This window comes from Helianthus annuus, chromosome 8 (genome assembly GCF_002127325.2).
Source record: "Helianthus annuus cultivar XRQ/B chromosome 8, HanXRQr2.0-SUNRISE, whole genome shotgun sequence".
Classification (NCBI taxonomy): domain Eukaryota; kingdom Viridiplantae; phylum Streptophyta; class Magnoliopsida; order Asterales; family Asteraceae; genus Helianthus; species Helianthus annuus.
In genome coordinates this window covers 47,954,008-47,979,838 of record NC_035440.2, presented here as the reverse complement: position 1 = coordinate 47,979,838, position 25,831 = coordinate 47,954,008, and the positions used below count along the sequence as shown (strand labels likewise).

At 37.7% G+C, this 25,831-nt stretch overlaps 1 protein-coding gene across 1 annotated transcript; it reads left to right on the top strand.

The window, feature by feature from the left end:
* The first annotated feature begins 3,061 nt into the window (after positions 1 to 3,061).
* LOC110872839 (protein LOW PSII ACCUMULATION 2, chloroplastic) lies at positions 3,062 to 5,676 on the top strand. Its single transcript, XM_022121717.2, has 2 exons — positions 3,062 to 3,484; positions 5,435 to 5,676. Exons 1-2 carry the CDS (start codon positions 3,094 to 3,096, stop codon positions 5,578 to 5,580), a joined length of 537 nt encoding a protein of 178 aa, XP_021977409.1. The 5' UTR covers positions 3,062 to 3,093; the 3' UTR covers positions 5,581 to 5,676.
* The last annotated feature ends 20,155 nt before the right edge of the window (positions 5,677 to 25,831 follow it).

Here is a 25,831-nt window from a genome sequence, read left to right as displayed (position 1 = left end):
TATGTGTGTTTAGTGTTAGTGAATATCGTGTTTTATAAATTTAAAACTTGGCTAAAGGTGTAAAAAGGGCTTAATTATATAGTAAAAATATATTACACTACACACGCATCAACATACGTTAAAATAAAGTCAATACAAGTTTGATAATAGCATATAGAGTTTGAAATAGTTTACGCATAACCAGCACGTACATAGGGGAAAACGAAGCATGTTAATTATCGACATGGACCTATCGATACTAGTGACTGCGGGTTGACTGTCCGAGACAGTTCGCAATACATGATTACCACCGTAATCCATGCAAGTAATTGTCCTTAACAACCCGTGTGAACGGGTGCTGAGTCCAAACTATAGTACTACGTCGTTAAGGCAGGTAGACAGTATTACACGTGTAAACACAATCAACAAGCGTTCATTTAGTCACGTAATACATGCAGTTAGGTTAGCGTTCAAACAATTGAGTAGTGTGTTCGGTAGTGATTTTGATAAGTAACGTATGTGACACCCAAAAGTGCTAAAAGCAAAAAGGGATCGAGTATACTCACAGCGATTGATTGATGGATTGAAGGGAGCGCTTGTTAGCCTGAACAGTTCGATAGCATAACGATGAATAACACGTAAAGTGGAAACAAGTGTAAGTGGGTCGAACAGCCTGGTCGATCGAACAGTTGGTTCGATCGAGTGGGTTGTTCGTTTGGCTGGACAACTCGTTCGGACAACCTGTTCGATCGGCCGGTAGGCTCGATCAGCTGGACTGTTCGAGTGGATTGTTTCTTCCTTTGTGAAGGATGTGTTTGTGTATGATGGCTTGTCCTTTTGAAGTTTTCGTTGTAGCATTTGAGAACACTGAAGTGTTCTTACCTTTCGGGTGGGTCGATCGAACGATCCGTTCGATCGGCCGGCATATCCGATCGGTTAGGAACTTCAGTAGTAGTCCTCATCGGGATGTCACTCGATCGAATAGCCTACTCGACCGAATAGCATGCTCGATCGGGTGGCATTCCTGTACAACAAACGAATTGAAAATCGACTAAGTGTTGAAGCATAGTATCTCATGATCCGAGGAGTAATGTTGACGAACAGCTGTTCGATCGAACAGTACCTCGTTCAATACCATACTTCATGAAATTGTTAAGTTGCGGGGCCATATGCTAGTCGATCGGCTGGCCCGGTCGATCGGCTGGTATGCCCGATCGGTTGGGCTGTTCGTTCGAACAGCCTAACCGTTCGGCCATCATCCTGACCTGGTCGGCCTGTCCGTCTAACATTTGACTGTTCTGATTATTTGACGTTATATTGAGGTTGTTTGACAACGATCTTAGCCAGGGAACCTTCGTTCTTACTTGTTTCTCCTGCTCGGACATGAATCACCCAAATCCGGTCAGGGAATGGTTCGGAATGGTGGTTTGACGTTAAACTCGAAGTCGGTGAACCTCGTGGATAGAATCCGGATCTTGAATCACACAACCATTGGAATGATTGTGAGTTGGCTCAAGCTCTGTTTCTACCGGTTTGAAGGCATTGAGTGTAAAAAAGTTGAAAGAAAGTTGGAATTCCTTCTTTCCATCCTTCACATCATGTAATTGTTTAGATCTTCGGTAGATCTTAGCTTGTTTATGTGGAAATCGGTTAGATACGAGCTATTCATGGTGGATTGAAGCCCAATCATGGTGTTCCTGAAGAACACCATGATGACATCACCCAAGAATGCCTGGATCTTGGTGATTTCACGGTTAGAAATCAAAAATCGAAAGATAGAAAGGTGTAGGAGCGTGTTTTGATCAAGGAAGTACAAGATTTAGGATGGAAACTTACCGGAATCGGAAGAAATCTGAGAAAAGAAGAGGAGCACGGGCTGGTCGGTCAGAGCTTTCCAAAAGTGGTAAAGAGTGACAATGACAGCCCTATTTATAGGCTCCAAAAGAGGAAAGGGCTGGCCGATCGGCTGGGCTGTTCGATCGGCTGACAGCCTGATCGAATAGCAGCCTGGTTCGAGTGTTCGGTGCGACGATTTTCGATATTCCGGTTTCGATTGAAGACGTTACGAGTACGATAGGTTTCCTATTCAAATTACTTTCAGTCCCAACTACTATATCTAACATACAATCATCTATATTTCACCCTATCCTTACGCTACCACTTGTCGTAGTTCGATTTCGATTGTATTCGGTTCGAGTTTCGAGTTTCGATTGATCACCACACAAAGCACAAAACATAAAGCAAACACGCACAGGTAACACATAAGGCGCACACACACGTATAACAACAACCAAAGTTCGCGTAGTTCGAGATTCGAGTTCGATGATAGTTAGTTCGGTTTGATTACTGATTAGTTAACTTTATCGCATTGTTACTTCCTACTATTTACAGTCGTAAATCGGTTCGCGTCGATCAAACATTCGATTGCTTCGATTCTTTCTGATTACAACGCTTACTCCACATAATACAGATAAAATATATAAAAAAATAGGCTATTACAGTCAAAGAAAGTCAAAGTTGACTTGGACTTTGACTTTGACTTTGACATTCGAAAACACGGGGTGTTACATAGTTTACTTGGGTTGACATGTTTTATATTGTTGTAACAACTAACAAGCTAATTTAAGTACAACCAGCTTCCCACGCCGTCTCAAGGTTCTTGTGGGTCCAAAGCGGATAATGAATTCGGGGGACCTTTTCATCACCAAAAATCGATCTGATCCTATAATTCATGTATAATCCTTGTGTATACACATAAACTTTTTTTCTACAATTTGAGGCCCTAAATAAACAGAAGCCCAAAGCCTTTGCTTTATTTTACTCTCATTTGAACCACCCCTCTCATTAGTTTTTGACTTTTGGTGTAATATTTAGTATATTGCTTATTCTATATTGTATCATGTTGTAGAGATCACATTTACCCGTTTTAAGTTTTTTTAGTGGGTTTTTTAGAAGCCTTTGTACTCTTCTTATAATAGGATTTGTATTGGATCATAATCCCTGTAAGTAGAAGGGTTAAAAACACACATTACAAAACCACGAGGGGGAAAAACAAAAACTAAAAGACACCGTAAAATCACACAAAAAATAACGAATTAACGAACTAAACAGAAAATGGCGTTAAGTTTCCCCTCATCTTCAATCTTCATCACTTACAGCCACAAATCTCAGCATTATCTTCCATATCAGACCGCCATTAAAGCACAAAACTCCTCATCAACACCACCAGAACAACAACCTACAGAATCAACGAATGAAACCGCCGCAACTCCGGTAGGGTTCGGGTCCGTGTCGACGTCATCTCCGGCGAAGAAACAGAAAGGAAAAAAGGAAAGATCTAGAATTATTCGACGAGAACCGGTTGAAACACCTAAGTTTGTTACTCAACAGAAGGAACAAGGGGCGTCGGATGAGCAGCAGGGGAGCAACGAGCGTGCTTTTCTTCTTACGTGGTTAGGGTTAGGCTCGTTGATTATTGTTGAGGGGATTGCTCTGGCTGCTTCAGGTACAGTTGTTTGTTGTTTGGTTGATTACTGTTTTTGATTGATGAGGTGTGGTTTTGGTTCGAATTTGATGGTTGTGAATAGCAAATTAGGGTTATTTGGATTGAGAAATTAATTCAGTTGGAGGTTATGTTAAGAAGTAGATATAGGTCTGTTGAGAGGTTGAAAGTATATTTTAAGAGACTGTATTGGCGAGAGGCCTTGTAGCGTAGCGGTATTAATGTGTGTTTTTTAGTTTTGGTTGGATAACTCCACTAACATGAATGAACTTAGAAAATAAAAGTTTTAATCCTGATAGATTGCCAATAAGTTATTTTTTCAGAACTATTTACATAATTCATAAATAGTGGGAAACAAGGCGCGTCTAAACACACTGGCCGTTATGTGCATCACGCGTGTTGATGAAATGGATACAGGTAGTAGGTTTCAGTGCATGGCTAATACTTACCAAAATCACTTTACTAAGAAAAATAAGATTAGTATTCTAGCGACACAACAACCTATTCAGCTTAACGATACCAAATGTATCAAACTTAAAACCTATTTGTAATTTTGTGGAGCATGCTAAGATCCTTGAATTTAATATACCAAACTTGAAAAGTTTACTAATGTTATGGGTGGCCTGAAACTGAAACACTGGTTGCTTGTAATATTTTTATATGATACCTTACGAATGTCGTTTGCCAAGCATGTGATGACAGTCTGCCAACTTGTAGTTAAATAAATTTTACTTCAATAAAGTTATTTGTTGCCAACTTGACACCCATCTTCAACTTACTTCATTGACGACCATCATATTCCACGACCATCCCCACCTCCCAGTCCCAGCTTCACCCTCACCGATGCAAACTCTTTGTCGTTTCACCTCTATCTTCAACCACCACCGCCCTTCCCTGCAACCAACCCAAATTGAAGTGGCAAAAAACTGATCAAAACGCAATTACAGTTAGAAAACGATAATAAAAAAGGTAAACAAGGACAGAGACAAATTTGGGGAGGACGAGGACAGTTATATGTTTAAGTTCAAATGAGCAATCTATGTGCTATGTGATGAAAATAATTAGATGTGCAGAAGAAATTTATTGTTTATTTATGATGATGGTTAGGTTTTCATGTTCCTTTTTTTGTTAATATGTGATTGTTGTGTCAATTAGGGTGTCTGTGGACAGTGGTGTACCAATGAAGGGCATGAACAGCGGTGTGCCGATGTGTTTTAATGTGGGGCTAGCCCACTTGGTAGAGGCATATGCCTCTTAGAGGGGAGGTCTCAGGTTCAAACCTGGGCATGGAGAATAATTTAGGATTATTGGTGTAATAGAGTAGGAGCAAGCTTTGCCGTTCAAAAAAATAAAAATAAAAAGTGTAGGGTGAGGTTTAATTTGGAGTTTTGGATGTGGTGCGAGTAGTTTGCGATTTTAGTTTCTCTATTAAAATGTACACATAAGCTAAGCATGTGGCATCTGACAAGGATTAAAAAAGGTGACCAGTTCCACACAAGCATTACGTGGAACCATTTTCCTGGTTGTGGTCGAAGTGTTATACAAAACCATAAAAATTTCTAGGTTTGGTACATTTAAAGATAAGAATTTCAGTTCAGTACACACAATTACGATACATATTAAGTTCATTATATTTTGGTGCACTTAGCCCTAAAACTTACTTGTCATAACTCGAATCTTTTTCAACCAGTAACTCAAACCGTCCATTTTATCACCTCGATAAAACTCAATAACTCTCGTCTGTAACATATTGGTTGAGATCATATGTACAATTAATGCAATTTTATGACTTTAACTCATCCCAGGTTAAGAATTCATTTTCAAATGCTTTCTTTTTAGAAGTCATTTGACTAAAATATATTGTGTGTACATCTAACTATAATCATTATATTTCAAGATTTTCTTTTTCATAATTTTGTTTTGTCATTTGACTAAAATATATTGTGTGTACAGGTTTCCTTCCTGAAGAATGGGATGCTTTATTTGTGAAGTACCTGTACCCTTCATTTACCCCTACCGTGTTCTTGTTCGTTGCTGGAACAGTTGTCTATGGAGTTGTGAAATACCTGGAAAACGAGAAACCAAATAGCTCAAGTTAGATCTTTACACGTATGTAATCTTGTACTTATGAGCTCTAGACTTCTGTAACGCTTATAGACTTCACCTAAATATCTAATACATTTTCTCCTTAATTTTATTTCTTTTAAGAGTTAAATGCCATTTTAGTCCCTATGGTTTGGGCCATTTTGTCAGTTTAGTCCAAAGGTTTGAAACGTTGCCATTTTAGTCCAAATAGTTTCAAGCGTTGCCATTTTAGTCCATTGGGTTAACTCCGTCCATTTTTTATGTTAGCTAGAAGGGTAATTCGATCATTTTATATGGTCGAATTGCCCTTCTAGTTAACAGAATTACATTTAAAATGACCGAAATGCCCTTAATTAACAAAATAAAGGGATGGAGTTAACTCAGTGGACTAAAATGGCAACGTTTAAAACTATTTGGACTAAAATGGCAACGTTTCAAACCTTTGGAATAAACTGGCAAAATGGCCCAAACCACAGGGACTAAAATGGCATTTAACTCTTCTTTTAATATGGGTCGAAATTGATCTGATCAAGTTGGGTTGGCCCGTCAACATTTTTGTTTCTTTTTCCTTGAATTTCAGTAATAATTAAAGTATTAAATATGATTTGAATTTATTATATTATGATATTAATCTAATTCTTTTAACAAAGGACGCTGTTAGCATCTAGATACTCCTCAGGTCACTTTCGATCCGTTTCATTCTTAGCTAAGGCTTTAAAATTTTGCTGATTGGAAGCGTATACATAATACATATAACTAAAATCAATTTATTACCATGAATATGGATTGAAAATTGCCACCTCTACCCTAGGTAGCCTGAAGTTGAGATCATCAGTGGCCCTTATTGCAAGTATTGTAAGAAAACGAGTATGACATTTAGATTACAATTGTCTTGTCTTATTTGTTTCTATTCGTACAACTCGAATTATATAAAAAGTATGCTTTTAGCAATGATAACCAATATACACAAGCTACTGATTACTGAACAAGTAACCGCAATCGTTTATTCTATGGTTTCCTACAATTATGATGATGCAAGTGAGCTAACTGATCCCTAAAGTTTGGATTTCACAGCTGAATACAATTACATTTCAGGTGATTATAATAATAATAATAATTATTATTATTATTATTACGATTATTATTATTATTACTTTAATATTGTCCCCCCCAAAGTGTTTATTAAGTGGTTGTGACCTGTAAGATTGTTGGTGTGATTGAATGTTAGGGGTAAATGCCCTATGAAGACATGTGAGGGGTAAAAGCAAACAAGTCAGAAGGTGGATTGTAACTTATAAATGCCTTAAGTTTTTGGATACCCTCTTTCACCTAACTCATAGTAAGATCTGATCTGATCTGATCTGTATTAAACTCTTGTATCCATATATTTTAGTGTTTAGGGCATAGTTATTAAAGGCGCGAGGCGCACTCAGGGCGATTTGTTGGGACCGGGGCTTTATTTGTGCCTGGGCGCTCGCTTTAATAACTATGGTTAGGGTCAGGCACATCGTTTTCGACTTTTCGATACCATTCATACTGTTTTTTTTTTTTTTTTTTTTAAATAATTACTCTTTTACCGCTAGCCATTGCTCTTTTCAGAGGTAAACCAAACCACGTGATCATTCGTTTTTTTTGTTTGTTTATCTGTTTACTGCCCGCACGGACTTTTAAAATCTTTTCGACACTATCATAATGCCCCCTACCTCAACGCCATACTTGACGGTACTGACCCATCCTGTGTTACCACTACCTTTGTTCCTAAAATGAACAAGTCTTTTGCAACAATCTTTCGCTGTCAACACATTTATGGCTTTGGTATTTTATCATTATGCATGTGTTCATCAAGTGGTCCAGGAGAGGAGTGGTTTAACCACATGGACTGTTGGGACAGGTACCTACAAATAGACTGGTCACTTTGTGTACTACAACTATAAGCTTGATGAGGGGCCTGATTGGGTTGGTAAGTTATACCCATTCTCTGTTCATTGCTAGTTCATTCATACTTAGCTTAGACTATGGGGTGTGGTTTTACTTTCCACACCCCATGGAAACTGAAATGCACATATGGGGGCGTGGTTCCACTTTCCACATCCAAACTGCACAAAAGAATAATTCCTGGAATTCTTTCACGGCCAAACCTCATGGCCACATTCCACGAGCATCCGGCTTTGTTTCACTACGTTAAAAGTCAACCGCATCCACTGCCACACCGGACAGTAATAGGATTTGCTAGGTCTTTTAAAAAAGTGTGTGTGTGTGTGTAATGTATTCACATTCTGTAAAATACTGTAACACGTTTTATTGTTGTTGTAGTACTATAGTATTCTAATCATAACTATCACATTAATTAGTTTTCCAAAAATGAAAAGAACATAGAAGGTACTTGGTAAAAATGTAAACAAGCAGATATGATGACAGGATATGTGGCATCAAAAAGAGAACTCCCTAACAAAATATACATGAATATAAATATGTTTGGTGGTATGTTGAATTTGTACCCGTTAGAATAAAGATGGATAGAATTAGCATTCTCACAAACATGATTGTATATGAGAAAAGAGAACATTATAACTCGACGAGAAGAATGTGCTATCACATAAATTCAACAAGTGGTTTGACGACACACCTATGTTCCGCCTCACACTAGATGGTGATATAACGCGTTCATGTATAGAAGATTAAGTAACAAGGTTATCACCAAGGAAATGACAAAACTAGAATAGTAGAATTGGACAGACGAATTTCATGCAAAGGTGGCCAAACAACTTTAAATTAAGCGATTAATATATCAATAAAATAAGGATAGATATGAAGATCTTGATTAAGCCTTCACTGGAGATAATGAAGGAATTAGTGAACCTCATTAACATGGACATCATATTTTGAAGATCCCTTGCAAGACTTTGATAACAAGGATTGTATGATGCCTTTTTTTTTTAACTGGTATGATGCCATATATACTCGGACAAAGATGTACTTAGCAAAAGTGATTTGAAGAAAAAATAGACCAGATTGAAGTATGTGCCTAGGAAATAGGAAATGTATGGAAAACTTAAAAAGATGGTTAGGAAAATGTTGGTGTGGAAGGGGCTCCTAGGATATTAGCTAAGGCTCATCCAAACAGATGTTAGTCATGTCATTTTCAACCCCAAGTATCTTAGACTATGTGTAGTGGGGCTTGAACTTCAAGGCCCTTCCTTAGGCCACACGGGGCACATGCGTGATGACAATATATCACGCGTTATACATGTTCGTAACACCGCCGCCGGTGTTTTTTCCACGCGTTGTAACTTTAACGCGTTACACAGATCACGCGTTAAACTTTTGAGTTTTGATAGGTATGACTTGTACATTGTGCATTAATACTTGTACATTGGAATCCCCATCACTAGTGATACCACCCCCACTACATTTCTATCACTATCACTAGAATATTGGGTGCTGACATGGCATGATTTGATTGGGTGCTCCCATCACTAGAACCCATCACTAGTGAACCACCCCGTGTGGCCTTAGGCATTATCCAACGTATGACTCCTAGTCAGCAAAAGGTTTGAAGTTAAAAAGGGGTGTAATGGTATAATGTCATACCCTCTGCAATGATTATATGATTAAATAGAATTAAATAAAAAATAAAAATAAAAAACCATCAAAAACATTCCATTAGTCATTCTCTCTTCGAGCAGGTGTTTTCAAGCCCACGCCCAAGACAAATTTGACGAAAAAACGCCTCAGGGGGCGGAGGGAGGGGCGTTATGGACGAAAATAACTCAATTGAAGCCCACCTACAGGTGGTCTTAGATGGGGCAAAACAATAGTGGCACCTACCACAAGTACCCTAGAACTTTTTGTTTTTTAATTTAAATAAATTCAACAATTAAATGTAATTAAAAGTTAAATTTCATTAAATAACAATTAAAATTAAACTAACTAATAAGATTAAATAAAAAATTAATTTAATTAACAAATAAGTTTAACAAAGTAATAAAATCAAATAAAAAAACACAATTAAAAAACAGAAAAAAAAAACATTGATATAAAACGAAACTATTCCTCATCTTTCTCTTCGAGGTACGGTAGATCTTCAGCTGCAAGGTGAAGGCTTGGGTAAAATGGTAAAGATTTGAAAAAAAAAAGGTATAAGGTTTGTGTAAAATGGTGAATAGAGGTAGGTTATTTATAATGTTTAAAAAATAATTAATCTTTTTAAATAAACCAGATTGCAGGGGTGGCGGCAAACAACCCGCATGGCCTTACCCACATTACTATTAAGTTTCCTGGTGCTTGATGCCTTGACCAATGTCATTCAATGGAGAAAAAACTTTGAATGATAAGAATTTCATAAATAAGGTAGATAAAAAATATATGAAGCTTGGTACTAAACTAATAAGGTAGATGAAAAATATATGAAGCTTGGTACTAAATATTATTTTTTTTTTCAGCTTGACTAAGTTTGAACGATCATGAAACTTTTATATTTAGTGAATTATTTTTCTTTAACTATTACATCCTATTATTTCAAGTTAACTTGAAATAAATAATCACTAAATAGTAATCAAGATTTATACATATTTAATTTGTTTCACTTAATTTTTTAGAAAATTAACATTTATAAAAAATGATAAATTACACTTTTCGTCTTTTATGTTTATATTAAATTTCCGTGGATGTCATTTACCTTTTAAATTGACAATGATCACCTTTTATGTTTTAAAAACCTTGCATCATATGTCCTTTGGCATTAAACAACTTTATTTTTAACGTTAAATGGAGTCACGTGGACCCGACGTGAGGTCAAAACAGTCATTTTAACCTTTTATTTAATGTAGAATAAACTGCAATTTGCGTCCCTGTGCTATAGTCCAATTGCTCTCTAGATCCCTAAACCTAGCAATTTCATGTTTGAGTCCCTCACAATCACACTCTGATGTCAATCAGCCCCGGCCTAACCTCCGTTACTCCGTCGTTTGTAAAGAAGGGTAATTTAGTCATTATCCATCAATTCACTGGGGTTTATGTAACAACCCTCAAAAAGCCCCATAACAATTCCACAACCAATAACAAGAACATGTACGATGAGAACCAGGAAGAAAAAAAATTGAGAAAACCCAGTTTTGGGCATCGACGCGTGACGCGACGAGATCCATAAGAATGGTCGCGTGACGTGGCACTTCTTTTTCACCTGAAGACACGTGTTGCCACGTGGTAGCTACGTGGAAAGCCTACGTGGTGACTCATGCCACCTATGCCCTAGATCACCTCGCCGCGCGACACGACGGTGACGGTGAAGATGAAGATGGTTGCGTGACGCGGCGGCTATAAATAGAGCAGTTCATGTACATTTCAATCTGCCCAGTCTTAATCACTTGGTCTCGCTCTCTCGTTCTATCATTATAAATCTCAAAACCCTAAAACCTCGAAACTCTGCTCTGTAGAAAGTGTGCTAACTCTCATCACTGGTACGATACCCTGTCCGATCGATCTAAAACAAATCAACGGATGTCAATGTGCTGCCTGAATAAGGCTATACTTTGTTAACTACGTTAAGGTTTTGATCTTGTGATTATCGTTAAAGTTGAATTGGGTTAATACACTAATACGTGTTGCATTGTGTGTTTATTAGGAACCCAGGACTTAAACAAGGAGGCAATAAATAAAAACCCTAATTCTGCAATATGAGTCATTTTCCATTATCAAATGATTTTGCAAAACCCTAAATGTTTTCCAAGTTGTATTTACAGTGATTAAGTTTTTGTATTCTGAAATTACTGTCGGCATGTGGGGTTTTGTATACACTATTTGTCCAACGTTGTTATTGGATAAAGAGTTAGCCAATAGTAATATGACCACAGTCACAGGAACTACCACCGTGACAAATACTGATTTGAGTAATTGAAAGATATAAACAAATGTAAAAACCTTTGATGCTGTAAATTACAATACTGTGTCTTTTTGTACAACTGAATGACTCCACCAGTATTTTTCGCTGACAAAATGTTTTTAAAACACGTTTCAGGTAACTTACTGTGAAAGTAAAGGATTATGCTATGAAGCACTGAAGGCTTAAATAAAGTGGCTATGTTACCAGAATAAAGAAAATAAAATGTGTTTTTATACGTCTCTATGTAAGGGTATCTTCGGAAAATCTTATTTATTGACTTTCTCTCTCCACATGTAAGGCACATGCATATTCCACCCTCATTTTTTAAACGTTCATAACTTTTTATACGACATTATTTTTTAATAAAAAATTCACCAAAAACTCGAGCATTTTTTTATCTTTAATTTAAGTATCATATTGTCATATAAATTATGACGACTAAAAACTCACAAAAATGTGTTGTATTTCTATGTTGTACATCATTTTTGTGGTGGATTTTTGTACTAAATTTTTGTGCTGAATTTTTTTGTCTTATAATTTTTTTTCTTAATTTTTTTGTGCCGGATTTTTTGTATTAGATTTTTTTGTGTTAATTTTTTTGTACTAGATTTTTTTGTGCTATATTTTTTTACTGGAGTTTTATGCTATATTTTTTGTATTAGATTTTTTGTGCTAAATTTTTTGTACTAGATTTTTTTTTTTGTATTTTTTAGAAATCAAAAAGGGTGTCACATGTTATTTTCACACTCCTACTTATATGGACCAAAATATTTTAATACTAAAATGTCCTTCCTTCCTATTTAGAAGGAGTGTCACATGTTGTCATCACAATCCTTTTTAAACTAGTTAAGCAAAATCCACTTTTTAGTGAATCTTTCCCTATATTCTTAATTTATCATTTGTATTGATAATGATATTCATAGTGATAATGCCATTTTTGAATAAAATTATCAAAAAAATGCCTTACTTTAAATATGTAGCCAATTGATTTTGATGAAACTTATTTTATTAATTCATTGGCTAAGGATATTTAAATAGTTAAGAGGATTCCTAAAGAATTGATAATTGTAACAGAGTTGTTAAGGAATTTAGAAACAAATTGGATATTATTAATTAATTACTATGTAAAAGAGATCACTATTCATTATTCAATCTTTATAATACATGTGACTATTTTTTTTATGACTAGATCACCTGGTTAGGTCTTTGGCATTTGATCACCCAGGTTACAAGTAGGAATCCCGTTGTTGGCATATTATTGTCAGTTTGAACCGATGTCACAGTTCGCCCCTCGTAAGATACGATCCTAAGACCTCCAGGGCATGAACCCCACATAAGTAGGTAAAACTTCCCACCTCTCCCAAACCAATTTATCTGCAAATCATTGCCTAATACATGTGACTATTAACTACTGTATTACTGAAAAGACTAATAGGGTAATTTAATAAACAAAATGTTATTTTGAACTTAAGTTTTGTAATTATTTATATTGCGTGCTTTTCCCTTTCCCTTTAGTCAAATTAACACCCTAGATTCCTTAAACAAATTTGTCTCATTTTATTATGATTGATCATTATATTTACCCTAGATCAATAGATGGGTATCAAACCAATTTAATAATAATGATTTTGTTGATTTGACTAAACTGATTTTGTATCGAACGGGACCCTTATCCTAAACAAGTTTTTATAGCAAAAATTAATATGTTATTCATATACTTTTAACTTTCATGGGTAAAGTAATAAAATAATTTTTGTTTATTTGTACAGATTTGATTCTTGTCATGAACCCAAACTATTTTAAATGAACTATACAAATACGAAGAAAAATATGTTCTTTTAAATACTCAAATGCGACTTAATCGAATCAATCTTTACTTTTTCGAAGACGATTGATATGTTATTCATATACTTTTAACTTTCATGGTAACGATTGAGAAAATGGTTGGCCGACTTTTTAGCATCTACTAGTGACAAGTATAGAGATGATTATTAAAAGGATTTTATAACTTTTAAACCTTATATCAATCGATTTTTCTCAACTCTTAATTGTAAATCATAATCAATAGACCTTTACCCAATAGCATGAAAGTGTTTCTTCCTTTGTAACGTTGATGATATAAGTCTTATATCGGATAATACAAGACTTAGAATTAATGAGTACGTGTTAACCATCACACGAATTATAAAAATATCGTTAAGAACATGTGTAGTTGTAAAGGAAGACCTTGGGCATTATCCGTTATGTGGCGGTCCAATCAACAATGAGACATTATGGGGCGTTTTTCTAAAATGAGTGTAGTAGTATAAAGCCCCAACAATGATTACCTAATTATTAGCTTAAAAAAAACATATAATATAATCATAAATGAGCTGGAAATTTCTTATTGGTTTTTAAATTTTTCATCCGGCGTTTTAGTCTACACGTCCAACCAAAAAAATGCAAAAAATCGCCAAAGGGGCGGTGCACGGGCGTTTTTGAGGCAATTCACGCCTAAATACTGTCACAGTACGGGTGGTCTAATATATCAAAATCAATGTTTTTATTAAGTAAGAAATAGTTAAATTTAGTTTTGCTAATGTTATAAACAACGAGTTAAATACCATTTTAGTCTCCCTATGGTTTGGTTTATTTTGCCAGTTTAGTCCAAATGTTTGAAACGTTGTCATTTTAGTCCAAATAATTTCAAACGTTGCTATTTTAGTCCACTGTGTTAACTTCATCCCTTTATTCTGTTACCTATAATGACATTTCGGTCATTCTATATGTAATTTTGTCAACTAGAAGGGCAATTTAACCATATAAAATGATCGAATTACCCTTCTAGCTAATAGTAAAAATTGACAGAGTTAACCCAGTAAACAAAAATGACAACACTTAAAACTATTTGCACTAAAATGACAATGTTTCAAATATTTGACTAAACTGATAAAATTGATAAAATGACTTTAAAATGACATTAACCACGGTCTATGAAAATAAAAAAATGGGTCCACTACAAATGTACGTAACCGTGAAATAAAACAATATTAAAAAAGAAATAAAAAGAAGTAATTTGTAGTCAATCAAGCACAAAAGTTAAATTTGATTGAGAACCACCGAAATATTTGGGGGCCCGCGTCAACCGTCAAGTACGCTATTTCACGGGCCGATTTATTTATGGATAAAAGGTAGGTTGAAAGGAAATTTTAATCGGTTAATAGCATTTTTTTTAAATAGCCATTTATTCAACTGTTTCACGGGCCGATTTATTTATGGATAAAAGGTTGAAAGGAAATTTTAATCAGTTAATAGCATTTTTTTAAATAGTCATTTATTTTTATTTTATATACACGTTAATAGCATTTTTTTAATTAGTCATTTATTTTATTTTATATATATACAAAACATATATACAAAACGAAGATGGAGGAATAGTGTGAGACAGCTGTTTGGCACTTTTCCATTGGTCCAGGTATATTACGATTTTACCCCGATTTAAAATTACGGCTTCGCCCTCTATTTAAAATTATGTTTTTGCCCCCACTTTGAAATTAAATTTTGCTTTTGCCCCAAGCTCAAAATTACGATTTTGCACTCAGTTCAAAAATTACGATTTCGCCCTGAGTTCAGAATTACGTTTTTACCCAGTTCAAAATAAAATTATGCTTTTGTACCAGCTCAAAATTATGATTTTGCCATCTGTTTAAAAATTTTGATTTTGCCCCCAGTTTAAAATAAAATTATGGTTTTGCCCCTAGCTTAAAATTACGAATTTGCAATTAGTTTAAAATTATGATATTGTCTCCATTTCAAAAATTATGATTTTGCCCTCAGTTAAAAATTGTAGTCGTGCCGTCGTTTTTTTTTTTTTTTTTTTTTTTTGCAAAACTATAATAGTGTTTTATTTTACTTGGTTGACTCGATGTAACTTTTTGTGTCAAGCAGCTGTATAGCACTCGCTCATTGGTCTTGACAAATTACTATTTTGCCCCGATCACATTACATGCTTACCATCGTTTTAATTTTTTTAGCAAAACTATGGTAGTGTTTTGGTTTAATTAGTTGACTCCATATAATTTTATTGAGATCGTGTTATAAGTAGTATGTACAAGTAATCAAAATACATATGTATATGTTATCAAACTAAGAAATATTCGGCTTTACACACGCAACACGAGGGGGGCTAACACTAGTTAAAAAAACATTACATTTTAGTAAAAAAATCAAACAAGTATATCTCTATACCCACAAATCCTAGTATCCTACCCAAGAATCATGTCCTGGTCATCCACTTGTATATGGATTTCGCAAATGGAGGTATGAATGAAAATGACGCAACCACACAATTAAGCCACCAGAGTGTTTGATGCGTGACCGCACAATTAAGCCACTAGAGTGTTGACACCTCCCAACACAATTGAATTTTTTAAGCCTAAGACCCACCATGGGGTATGGTGGAGTTTGGGTTGGGGCTTGGGTTGGCCATTGAGAACCTGCCATGTCACTTACTAGCCCGCCCCATGCCCGGCTTCAAACCCACGCCAATGGGGCCACGCCCAAAACCCACGCCCCAACCCAAGCCCCTGGGGTGGTGGTTTGGACGTTTTCAGCCAACCCACGCCCCAACCCAAGCTTCATACCCCATGGCCTAAGACTGTACGGTGTGGGGACTGAAGGGGGGCATTGGTATAGAGAAGAATTGTGTTTTGTACATTTATTCACAGAACAATAGGCCTATAAATAGAGGCAATACAACAACAGAAAGAGAGGAATACAAGGAGGAGATGAATAAACTAAATACAACAAATATACAAATGTAAAGGCACAAGCAAAGATCATGGAGACTGATAAGAGAGAGGCTTGACTTTAGGCATATGATTAGCTATTCCTTATACGCCCCCGCAAGATGGAGGATCTGTCGGAGACTCCAATCTTGGAGCGGTTTCGGAGGAAAGGTGCCCGTGATAATGGTTTTGTAAGCATATCCGCCAGTTGGTCTTGTGAGCTGATGTGAAGAACCCGTAGACTGCCAGCTGAAACCTGTTCTCGAACAAAATGATAATCAAGTGCTACATGTTTCATTCGAGAGTGATAAACGGGGTTAGCACAGAGGTATGTTGCACCGGAGTTGTCACAAAATAGTAATGGCGGTTTGGTGATGGAAATGCCAAGTTCACGAAGTAAATTTTTCGTCCATGTAAGTTTAGCTGAGGCATTTGCTAAAGCTTTGTATTCTGCTTCTGTAGATCAGCGAGAGACCGAATTTTGGCGACCTGACTTCCACGAGATAATATTGTTGCCAAGATAAATTATGTATGCAGTGGTAGAGCGACCAGCATCATGCACACCACACCAATCCGAATCGGAGAAGGCTGAGAGATCAAGGGAGGAGTTTCGGTTGAGGAAAAGACCATGGTGAATGGTGCCCTTTAGGTAGCGAAGAACTCTCTTTAGAGATTGCCAGTGTGTTTGGCGTGGGTTGTGCATGAATTGAGATAGTTTGTTGATGGCAAAGAAGATATCCGGCCTAGTGAATGAGAGATATTGAAGTGACCCGACAAGTTTGCGATATAGGGTGGCATCAACTTCGGGTGAGGTGTCGGAAATGGAAAGGACCTCGGTGGTACCGAGAGGAGTAGAAACATCTTTTGCACCCTCCATGTTGAACTGTTGGAGAATATCCTGGATGTATCGGTGCTGAGATAGAAATAGACCGGTTGGTGTGGGAATAACTTCAACTCCAAGAAAGTGATGAAGCATACCAAGGTCTTTGATGGAGAATTTTTGGCTTAAGGCGTGAACGAAGCGATCAAGAAAGGATGTGTTGTTGCCGGTGAGAACAATGTCATCAACATAAACTAAGAAATAGCAAGTGACACATTGGTTTTGATAGATGAAGAGCGAGGCGTCGGCTAAAGATTTTCGAAAACCAAAGTCAAGGAGGAACTTGGTGAGCTCATTGTACCAAGCCCGAGGGGCTTGCTTTAAGCCATAGAGTGACTTTTTGAGCTTGCATATGTGATTGGGAAATTGAGTATTAATGTATCCTGGTGGTTGGGTCATGTAGACATCCTCTTGGAGAGTACCATGCAAGAATGCGTTGTTGACATCAAGTTGTCTTAGGGGCCAATTTTCTGAGAGAGCAATGGAAAGGATGGTACGAATGGTAATAGGTTTGGTAACGGGGCTGAAGGTGTCAAAGTAGTCCTTCCCGTGTTGTTGGTGAAAGCCTTTGGCGACGAGTCGGGCTTCGTATTTGTCAATAGAGCCATCGGCTTTTCGTTTGATACGAAAAACCCATTTACACCCAATCGGAGTGTGGGAGTTAGAGGGGACAAGTTCCCATGTTTGGTTTTGGAGAAGGGCATTAAATTCCAAATCCATAGCATGACGCCACTGTGGATCTTTAGAGGCTTGAGTATGAATGGTGGGTTCAAGTGTGGGTGGTAATGGATGAAGGGTAGTGTGATTCACAAGATTTTGGTTATAGTATTTTGGGTTGGGTTTACGAGGCCTGTGTGGGCGGGCGGAAGGTAGAGAGTTAGCGGGTGAAGGAGGTTGAGAGGGGGAAGGATCGGTTGAGTTGGGTGTGGGTTCGGATGTGGTATTAGATGGTGACGAGGTGGGAGAGGAAGAGAGAGAATTATCGGATGAAGGAGGTTGAGAGGGGTAAGGATTGGTTGAGTTAGGTGTGGGAGACGAGGTGGGGGTGGGTGGAGTGGAGTGAGTGGACGTGGAAGAGGAGTCCGTTTGGATGGGAGAAGATGGCGGGTGAGGTGTATGGGTCATAGGGTGAGAGGAGGGGGTCGTGTGAGGTGGATTGGTTGAATTAGGGTGTTGGGCAATGGGAGATGGATTGGGCTGAGGAGAGGGTTGTGGAATGGTGGAAGATGTAGATAGTCCAAAAAAGGTATTAGGTGTAGGTAGTGGGTCGAGTGAGGAACTGTGAAAGAAGAAGGGAAAAATATGGTCGATAAATTCACATGACGGGAGTGATAGATACGGTGGGTTAAAGGATCGTAGCATTTGTAGGCGGATTTAGACGAGGAGTATCCAAGAAAGCTGCACTTTGTTGAGCGAGGATGAATCTTGGATTTAGCATACGGACGAAGCCAAGGAAAGCATAGACACCCGAAGGATTTTAGTTTGGTGTATGTAGGCGGAGTGTTGTATAGTTTTCGAATGGTGATTTGAAGTCTAGAATTTTGGTTGGTAATCGGTTGATAAGGTGAACCGCCGTTTGGAAAGCATGAGACCAAAACGGGAGTGGTAAGTTGGCATGATGCAATAGTGATAACCCGGTTTCAACAATGTGTCGATGTCGTCGTTCCGCCACTCCATTTTGCTCCGGAGTATGTGGAGGAGTAGTGAAGTGAGAAATACCATTTTGTTGAAGGTAAGGGAGGAGACCGATGTATTCCCCCCATTGTCGAAAAAAGAGAAATGAGAGGAGTTTGAAAAAAAATTTCAACTAGTGTTTTGAAAATTGGAAATAGTGTGGAGACATCCGATTTTCTTTTAATGGGGTAAAACCATGTGTATTTGGAGTAAAAATCAACAAATATGACATAGTATTGATATCCATTGTTCGAAATTTTTACCGGTCCCCATACATCGGAGTAGACAAGTTCAAGTGGTTTACATACTTTAAAAGAATTTTCGCCAAACGGGAGTTTAAGACTTTTATTCAAGGAACAAGCATCACAATGAAAAGGATTAGTTGACACATTATTGTAATCAAGTCCTCGACGATTTAGTAAACGCCTTAGAACTTTGATAGATGGGTGTCCAAGTTTATGATGCCATGAGAGAAGAGAGCCGGAGTTCTTGGTGCTAGAATTGAGTTGCATGCGAGGAGGAGTGGGAGATGCATAGTAGACATCGTTAATGTTCACCCCGCGCATGAGAGGCGCCCCCATGTGAAGATCCTTAACAAAAAAATGAAAAGGAAAAAATTCAACGGAAACTTGGTTAGTCTTGCAAAGTTTAGCAACCGAAATAAGATGATTACGCAAACGCGGAACAAGACATTAGATAATTTTAAAGGGCGGGATGTAGCGGGAATCGATGCATGACCGATATGAGAAATGGAAAGGGTGTTACCATTGCCGAGGACGATCTCATCGGGTCCTCCATATGCGGATAGGTTATGCAAAAATGCTTGGTCGGGTGTGGCATGGTCAAAGGCGCCACTGTCAAACATTTTCAATGATGCATGTTGTGGAGAGTTTGCCATGGACACGTTGACAGTCGGGTTCGTGGATGCTTGAGCCAAAGCAAGATTATTTTGTTGTAAGAACCGTGCAAACTTTCGATAATCCTTGGTTTCATGACCTGGAATATTGCAATATTGACAAAAAAAATTGTTACAGTTAGTTCTAAAATTTGAAGATTGACCATTGTTCCCATTATATGTGTTTCGTGGGCCAAAGGTGTTGGGCCTGATTTGGTTTCTGGTAGTTGTATATGGCCTCTGTGAGTTTCGGCCTGTTGGAGGTTGTGTGTGGTTGCTCCTTTGGGTGAAATTAACAGTAGTGAGTTGCTCAATAGGTTTGGCTTCCAACAAGGACCTCTCATGATCAACTAACTTTTCATAGAGATCAAAGAAGGCAATGGTGGTGTCTCTAGTCTTTAGGGTAGCAGCAATCTCCTTATAGTCGTCACCAAGGTGGGCGAGAATCTGAACGGTGAGGTCGTCATCATCAATTGGTTTCTGCGCTAAGGCTAATTCATCCGCAATCGCCTTCATTTCGTGGAGATAATCAGCAATGGGTCGGCTTCCTTTGTTGGTTGTGGCGAGTTTGGTCCGCAGGGATATGATCCGGGACCTAGAGACACTCGCATAGCTTTCTGTTAGGCGAGTAAAGAGTTCACGGGATGTTTCGGCAGAGGAATCGAGTGGCTGGATAGTGTCGGAGCAGGTTCCAAGCAGCGCACCAAGGAGCACTTGATCCTGACGATACCAGGTACGGTATGCCGGATTGGGTTTACCTTCCAGAACCTTCGGTGGTGGTTCGGTTTTGCCGTCGACGAACTGTTCAAGTTCAAGTCCGGTGAGAGTGGAGAGGACTTGCTTTCGCTAGGATGCGAAGTTGTTTGCGGTTATCCGGATGGGGAAATTGGTGGTGGTGGAGAGTTGAATGACAGTGGTGGAGGTGGCCATGTGTGCGACAGTAAGGTTTGGAGGAGGAAAATTTGATTGGAAAATGTGTGGTGGTAGTGAATTGGGTGATCTGGGAAAAAAAAGAAGTGGGTGGCTAGGGTTTAGGATCAAAACTCGTTGGAGTTGTAAGATGCTCTAGATACCATATAGAGAAGAATTGTGTTTTGTACATTTATTCACAGAACAACAGGCCTATAAATAGAGGCAATACAACAATAGAAAGAGAGGAATACAAGGAGGAGATGAATAAACTAAATATAGCAAATATACAAATGTAAAGGCACAAGCAAAGATCATGGAGACTGGTGAGAGAGAGGCTTGACTTTAAGCATATGATTAGCTATTCCTTATAATTGGAAGCCCCTTCACGCCCCAAACACTGTCACCTATAGTGGCGTGTAAGTGGCATGGGGCATGGAGCTTGAAGAATTCCACCTATAGTGGCGTGGAAGTGGCATGGGGCATGTGGGGGCACAATTTTGGTGGATATGGTTGTTTTTTTATTGGTGGGGGAGTGGCTTGAAGGTTTCCACAACCACCCTATGGTTTTTGGGGCTCTAAGGCTAGAGGGTATGGTGATGGTCCTCCAAGGGAGAATGATCCGCCACGTCATAATCCTCCCAAGGATGGTCCATCCCACTAAACTAGAGGGTATGGGAGGATGGTCCTAGATGATCCTACCCCACAAAACTATGTACAAGTATTAAAGCCTAATGTACAAATCCCTTTCACAAACAAACAAAAGGGGGCCCACCATTTGGATCGTCCTGGACGTCGGTATGTCGACGGTGAAGACGGGACGGGATGAAGACGGAGGGGGCGACATGGAGGTTGGATTGGCGAAGGTAGAGGACGGTCCAAAGCCGATCCTCATACCGTATAGCCTAAGGGTAAAATCTCTTCTGCTAACGTGGTAGACAGGTGGGGCTCCACGCCCTTCTTCATCCCCCTGGCACACCTTGTAGTCTAAACCATGTCAATGAAGATATCAATGTGCATCCGTTATTTTTTTTATTTTGTTATACTTAATCATACGTAGTGATTATATTTTTATAGGTCTGATTAAATTACTATTTAGATCAAATATACACTCAAAATGATATTTTGTGAGTTTATCTTTTATTTATGTTATTTTGAATGGAAAGTATATATTCCTTTCAATCTTTCATTTTCGCTTTAGTTTTGAAGAGAAGTTTAATTGGTAGTCTTTCATTTACGAGTATAATGTATTGTAAATATGTGTGTTTTTAAATGCCGAGTTGTACACACTCAATCACTAATGATTGATTGTACGGTAATTCCAAATGTTGAAACATTAAGAAAAAACAAGAAGTTATTTAATTTTCAAAACTTTAAAACTTTTATTATTGAATTATTGTGGAAATTAAAAGGAAAACCACATAGAGAACATATAATCTGGATGAAGTTGGTTGGGTACAAGTAAGAATCCAGAAGAATAGTCCTTATCAAAAAGTCGCAATAGCAGCCCACATGGTTCACTAGACAATTCCAAATGCTTTCTAGAAGCCAAACTGCCAACTGTACAACTACCTATTTACCCAAATGACAACCTGATTCAGAATAGACAGGAGAGAGAGAAAGGCATACCCATTATTCTCAAGTTGTAGAAACTTAACAAGATTACATAAAACGCAAGGGTGGGTCGGATGAGTCGAGTTGAGCTCGAGTCTATTAAATTCGTGCTTTATATTGGCTTATTTTAGTTGCCTCATTTGAACTATGTAGATACATTTATTATGCTTTAGCTTATACATGATATACTTTTGCTTTCGAGAATAAGTGGTTTCGAGAAGAATATATATGTATTTTTCCTCTAAAAATAGGGGTGGAGATACAATAGGAAGTTTATTTGGCTAGGAAGGATAGGAAGTGATCTTGACCATCCATTAAGTTAATCAAGGGCTAAGATTAAATCAGGGAAATTAAAAGGAAGAAAAGAGGCGCGTGAGTTTGTTCAAGGGCATTCTAGTCAATCCAAGCCAATAGTTTCTCTCTCCTCCAATTCCCCCCCATTTTTTAAACGTTAATAACTCTTTCATACGGCATTATTTTTTTTATAAAAATTGCACCAAAAAAACGAGCGTTTTTTTATCTTTAAAACGAGTATACTATTGCTATATTTAAAAAAAAATTTAAAACCTAGTTGCGTAAAACGCAATAGAAAAACCACCAGTTACGTAAAACGCAATGAAAAAAAAACCTAAAAAATGACATTTTTCTAAAACGCAATGCACCAAAAACACAAAGAAATGACTTATTTGTAAAACGCAATGCACCAAAAACACATAGAAATGTCTTATTTGTAAAACGCAATGGCCAGAAAACACATAAAACTGTCTGTCACGTAAAACGCAATGCACCAAAAACACAAAAAAATGACTTATTTGTAAAACGCAATGGCCAGAAAACACAAAGAAATGTCTTATTTGTAAAACGCAATGCACCAAAAACACAAAGAAATGTCTTATTTGTAAAACGCAATGGCCAGAAAACACTTAAAATGTCCGTTTTCTAAAACACAATGGACTGAAAACACATAAAAAAGTGTTTTACCTAAAACGCAATGCACCAAAAACACAAAGAAATGTCTTATATGTAAAACGCAATGGTCAGAAAACACTTAAAAATGACTCATTTCTAAAACGCAATGGACACATAAAACTCTGCCCCTTGGACCCCGCCAGGGGCTGCCGCCCCCGGACCCCCGCAAAGATCGTAAAACGCAATGACTAAATCAAAAACCCAGATCGTGAAAATGAAATTAAAGATTTTCTTACATAGATCGAAGCCGATTTCTTCATCAATTGACGAAATTTGAATGATAGAAACACTTGTCAACGCTCGAATCAAACGAATCGAGTGATTATCTCCAAAATCACCGGAAAAAACGAGATTTTTTATGAAATTAAACTGGGTTTTCTTCAAAAAAAGCTGAAGAACACGTTGATCGGGTTCTGAATCATTGATTGGTGATGAAAATCGCACTATAATGTAGTGATTATTGAGATAGAAAGTGAAGAAATAGTTGAAGATGGTGGGTTTTGAAAATGGTGGGTTTTTGAATTTACTGGGTTTTGAAAAAGGAAGAAGAAGTTGGATTGACTAAAATATCCTTTCTCTTTATTTTAAAATTTGCCACATGTCATAATCCTATGGCTTTCTATCCTTCTAACGAAAATTAACTTCCTATTTGATCTTTTCCCCTAAAAATAGATCATGATACCACATGAATATAATATATGTCCAGAAAAATTGAAAAGATACAAAATTAAAACTTAGAAAAAAATATTATATTTTTTTAGAATGACAAAACATATACACCCGCTAACATACTCCTAAGTTCTAAACAAACAAATATACACATCAATGTTCATCATCAAACTATAATTTGGTCAAGTAAAAAGGTACTACACATTACTACACTCTTTGATATCAATAAACTATATAAGTCATTTAATTTGGTATATAACTTTATACATACATATACACACCACCCCTCAATTATGGTTCTCTTAGAGAACAAAGTTAAAGAAACATTTTTTCTTTTCTTTTGAATGGCTTAAATTACACCAAACCATCTTTGGCGGGGCTTAAACCCTTGACATTAAAAGGAGCAACGCTTTAACTCTAATGGTTTTGCCAATTAGATCCAACCCCACCAAGAAACTCTCTTGATAGAATATCTTTTGCAAATTAGAGTTTTAACATTACGAACAAAAGTTATAAATTTACCATGCGATATAATGGATTCGACAAATTAAGTATAAGCGGACTCTGACACTGGTTGGTGGTCGCGGTTTTCACCTAAGACTTGTCGGTTAAAATAAGCATTTGTAAAGAGGCAGGTTAATAGCATAAATGAAATTAAAACCATAAGGATATACATTTGAACAGATCGACAAAAGTAAAGTTTGTTTGATGAAAACAAACAAACCATCGAAACAACATATTGATCGATGAACACCATGAATGAATAGAAAACATACCTCATAACATAACATACTAACATACTGATACTTGATTTAAGAGTACCTACTCTTTTGATAATCTCTAGAATTAATACAACAGTAGAGCACTACCCCAAATCTCTATAAAGAATTTGTATTTATAGCGCTACTTGTAAAAAATTCTCAAGAAGTTATTGTCTATTTATCAGATTAGTCTTCTTGAAAATATGGACCAATGACTTTGCAACTTACCCAAATCTCTAAAGTTGTAGAACCTTATTCCAATATCTACGTGACTACGTATATTTGTGTCACATATGTAATCTGCACATTGCCATGTATGATCTTCAATTTATCATTGAATAGTCATTTGAGAGTTTGGTTTTGAACTAATCGGGAGAAGGTCGGTGAGTTGATAATATAAATGAGTATTCATATAGACTAAGGGTGTAGGGTATGGTTCAATCACTTTAGGGTGTGATGAAACAATGGTTAACCGGGCAGGGTTAACTCACTGGTCTCGTCAAGAAGGGTTAATCCCTTCCTCTCGAGGATCGCTGGCTGGATCGTCCGCCGGTTGATCTCTTGCACAAGGAAACAAGCCGTGACTCGTAACAAGGAGGATGGGGTGGGGGGTGCTCCTTGTTACCACTCTCCGGCGTGAGATCAGTAATTTGCTTGGGAAGCAAAGTGTGATAGTAGTAGTAGTGAGGGAGTTGTGAAGAGATACCTCAAACCTGGTTTGGGGTTGGTATTTATAGCCGAGGAGTGAAGGAGGAGTTGAAGGGACGGACTGACGACGTGCTGCCTCTTTGTAGGTGTGTCAGGCTTGTCGGTTGTGGAGGTGAAGCCACGTCCTACTGCAGTGTCAGTCCGTTGTTTACGTATGGCCTGACAGGCGACTGCCAGTGGTGCCACTTGTTCTGTGGTGTCAGTCCCACTTGCCTAGTGGGCAGGATGCGATGCAGGCCGCATCGCTGCCTGCGGTAACCTTTGAGTTTCTCGCGCTCTATGCTCTGACAAAGACATATGCGGGATGCGGTGCCAAGCCGCATCACCGTCTGTGGTGACTGTTGTTGTTGCCCAGATCCCTTGTCGTGACGAAAATGTCCATATGATGCGGTGCCAGCCGCATCGCTATGCACATCTGTTTTCCTACACAAGGTAAGGCTTCTTCTCATCATTGGACCAACTGGATTCGAAGGATGCGTTCGTGCATGGCCGCACGGACGCAGAGAAGTTCCTTGCTGGTGGGGGTGTTTTGATACGGG